Source organism: Salvelinus sp. IW2-2015, unplaced genomic scaffold (genome assembly GCF_002910315.2).
Source record: "Salvelinus sp. IW2-2015 unplaced genomic scaffold, ASM291031v2 Un_scaffold4725, whole genome shotgun sequence".
Classification (NCBI taxonomy): domain Eukaryota; kingdom Metazoa; phylum Chordata; class Actinopteri; order Salmoniformes; family Salmonidae; genus Salvelinus; species Salvelinus sp. IW2-2015.
This window is the reverse complement of record NW_019945994.1, coordinates 11,590-15,363: the sequence shown is the minus strand read 5'-3', so window position 1 is coordinate 15,363 and position 3,774 is coordinate 11,590. Positions and strand designations below refer to the sequence as shown.

The 3,774-nt window shown below is 54.0% G+C and overlaps 1 protein-coding gene across 1 annotated transcript in view; it reads left to right on the top strand.

Moving 5' to 3' along the window:
- Window positions 1-3,007: 3,007 nt before the first annotated feature.
- The window catches only part of wdpcp (WD repeat containing planar cell polarity effector), a gene marked incomplete at both ends in the record, with an annotated part of 10,425 nt that continues 9,658 nt past the window's right edge, over window positions 3,008-3,774 (top strand). Inside the window, one exon of the mRNA XM_024144087.2 lies at window positions 3,008-3,443. Within this exon, the coding sequence (XP_023999855.2) occupies window positions 3,008-3,443 (436 nt within the window). The remainder of the gene's footprint in view (window positions 3,444-3,774) is intronic.

Below are 3,774 nucleotides of genomic sequence, written 5' to 3'. Positions count from 1 at the left end.
TTTAACTAAGAGGTGGGCTTGAAGATAATGTAGTCTAGGTGTGTAGATCAGAGTGGTACTGTCTGGAGGAGCTGAAGCCTGTGTGTGTGTGTGTGTGTCTGTGAATCGTGTGTGCCTGTGAAGTTGTGAGTGTGTGTGTAGTGTAGTGGTGAGCCGCCCTGCATGTCGGGCAGTACCGACCCAGAGAACGAGGGTCTGTGGCTGGGGCAGGTGTGGCTCACCATGACGCTGGCAAAATGCCAACCCACCACCCTCCCTTTAACCTCTTGCCTCTCACACACACTCTAAGCACACACACACACACTACATCACACACACACACACACACACAACACACACACACACACACACACACACACACACACACACACACACACACACACACACACACAACTCTCTTCTCAGTCATCCCCTTTCTGTGCTGTCAGCACCCTTCCCCGCCAACTCCCCCCCCCCCGCCCCGGGGTGCAGCAGGAGCTGGCTCGAGTTATGGGAAGAAAAAAAGGAGCCTAAAACAGTCATCTGTTTCCTTCCTGTTGTATTCCAAATGGCACCTATTCCCTATTTAGTGCACTGCTTGTGACCAGGGTATATGGGGAGCTCAAAGGGATCTGGTCCTAAAGTAGTGCACTATAATTAGGGGAATAGGGAGCCATTTGTGGACTCAGCCCATGGTGGGTAAAACCTGCCTAGTCTCTTCTTGGCAGAGCCTGCCAAACTACGGCTTTTGCTTTGTTTTGGCACCAGCGCAGGCAGGGAGGCAGATAGGGAGGGAGGGAGGGAGGGAGGCAGACAGACAGACCAGAGGCAGGGAGGGAGGGAACGAGACAAGCAGGGAGGGAGGGACCAGAGGGAGACAGAGACAGCGGGGGAGACAGAGCAGCAGGGAGGGAGGGACAGAGGGAGACAGAGACAGGGAGGGACAACGACAGGGAGGGGAGGGGGGGAGGAGCGAGCAGAGGGGGGGAGACAGACAGACAGGGAGGGAGGGAAGAGGAGGAAGACAGACAGGGAGGGAGAGAGGGCAGAACTAACCAATAGGGAGGGATGGAGATAGACAAGCAGGGAGGGAGGGAGGGAGGATGCAGGCAGGGAATGAGTGAAGGAGGGAGGCAGGCAAGGGAGTCTTACTGATAGGGATGGAGGGAGACAGGAAGGAAGGGAGGGAGACTGGACCAATAGGGAGGGAGGGAGACTGACCGATAGGAAGGGACAAAGTCAGGCACGGAGGGAGATGACCGCTAGGAGGGACAAAGTTCAGGCACGGAGGGAGACTGCGATAGGGGGGACGACGATAGGGAGGGACAAAGTCAGGCAGGGAGGGAGACTGACCGATAGGGGAGGGACAAAGCTCAGCAGGGAGGGAGACTGACCGATAGGGAGGACAAAGTCAGGCAGGGAGGGAGACTGACCGATAGGAAGGGACAAAGTCGACACGGGGGAGACTGAACCGATAGGAAGGGAAAAGTCCAGGCAGGGAGGGAGACTGACCGATAGGGAGGGACAAAGTCAGGCAGGGAGGGAGACGAACCGATAGGGAGGGAAAAGTCAGGCACGGAGGGAGACTGACCGATAGGGAAGGGACAAAAGATCAGACACGGAGGGAGACTGACCGATAGGAAGGGACAAAGTCAGACACGGAGGGAGACTGACCGTAGGAAGGGACAAAGTCAGACACGGAGGGGAATGACCGATAGGAAGGGACAAAGTCAGGCAGGGAGGGAGACTGACCGATAGGAAGGGACAAAGTTCAGGCAGGGAGGGAGACTGACCGATAGGGAGGGACAAAGTCAGGCAGGAGGGAGACTGACCAGATAGGGAGGGACAAAGTCAGGCAGGGAGGGAGACTGACCGATAGGGAGGGACAAGTCAGGCAGGAGGGAGACTGACCGATAGGAGGGACAAACAGCAGGAACTGACATGGGGACAATCAGGCACGGAGGGAGACTAGCTAAATGAATTAGTCGACTGTCACTGTAGCTACACAACATCCACAGCCCTATTGTTTGTGTTGCAGTGTTCTGTGTCAGTAGGTTACCGACTTTCTGTCATTTGTGGGGTTCAATTCATTACAGCTTTATTTGTCCCTAGAGCAATTTACCACCTAGGCAGTGGTATTGTTTGTTGTTTAGTGCATATGCCAAAGAACTGGTAGGAATGTTCCAGGAAAACTTTGTGACCTTGAGTTGAATGGAGCACTTATCATTGGCTTGTTTGATTGGCACTCCATCTCTAGAGGAGTAGTGAAGCTACCTGTTATTGTTCTGTCTGTCTGTCTGTCGTCTGTCTGTCTGTCTGTCTGTCTGTCGCTGTCTGTCTGTCTGTCTGTCTGTCTGTCTGTCTGTCTGTCTGTCTGTCTCTGTCTGTCTCTCTAGCTCTGTCTCTGTCTGCTGTCTCTCCTCTCTTCTGAGTCCTGTTTCTTCTGTCTCTCTCTCTTGTCTCTGTCTGAGTCTGTCTGCTGTCTGTCTGTCTGTCTGTCTGTCTCTCTCTCTCTCTCTCTCTCTCTCTCTCTCCGTCTCCTCTCTCTCTTCTCTCTCTCTCCTCTCTCTCTTCTCTCCTCGTCTGTCTGGTCTGTCTGTCTGTCTCTCTGTCTGTCTGTCTGATCTGTCTGTCTGTCTGTCTGTCTGTCTGTCTGTTCTGTCTGTCTGTCTGTCTGTCTGTCTGTCGTCTGTCTGTCGTCTGTCTGTCTTCTCTCTCCTGAGTCTCTCTCTCTGCTCTCTCTCTGAGTCCTCTCCTCTCTCTCTCTCTCTTCTCCTCTCTCTCTCTCTTCTCTCTCCCTCTCTCGTCTCTCTCTCCCCCCCTCCCCCTCCCCCCCCATCTGTTCTCTCTCTCTCTCTCTCTCTCTCCTCTCTCTCTCTCTGATCTCTCTCTCTCTCTGTCTCTCTGTCTCTGTCTGTCTCGTGTCTGAGTCTCTCTGTCTCGTCGTGTCTCTCTTTCTCTCTCTCTCTCTTTCTCCCTCCTCTGCCTAACCTGTCTCTCTTTCCCCCTCTCTCTTCCTCTCTCTCCCCTCCAGGTGCTCAGCTCCATGTGTACTGAGGGTGACCTGTTGGATCTCTGCTTCAGTCTCCTGCAGCCGTACCAGCTTCTGTCCGTGGAGCTGCCTGAAGGACCCCAAGGATCCCACACCACCACCACCGGGACGTCCTGGGCAGACGCCTGTGTGTACGAGTGCGCCCGCGGCCGCCTCCAACGTCTCTCGGCGACCCGTATCCCCCTCTCCTCGCGCCCCGTCTCCTGCTGCCGCKACCCCTCCTCAACCACCCTGCTACTGGGCCTCAGCGACTCCTCTCTGGTCCTCTACGATGAGAGGAGAGGGGTGTCGCTGCTCGCCCCCTGCCCCATCCCGCCCGTCCTGGTGGCCTGGCACCCTGCAGGGGGGGTGGTGGTGGTGGGGGGAGGCCAGGGGGAACTGATGGTTCTGGATCTTGGCTTGGCTCCCCTAGGTATAAACTACTTTTATTTTTGAAAGGCCAGCACTCACTTTTCACCCCTTTTTAAAACTTCTTATGGCTAGCGGAACCCCTCGACAACATTCCGCTGAAAAGGCGGAAGGCGGAAATTCAAAAATACTTTTTTAGAAATCTGTAACTTTCATACATTCACAAGTTCAATACACCAAATTAAAGCTTAACTTCTTGTTAATCTACCCATCGTGTCCGATTTCAAAAATATTTTACAGCGAAAGCACACCATATGATTATGTTAGGTTAGAGCCTAGTCACAAAAACACACACAGCCATTTTCCAGCCAAAGAGAGGAGTCACAAAAAGCAGA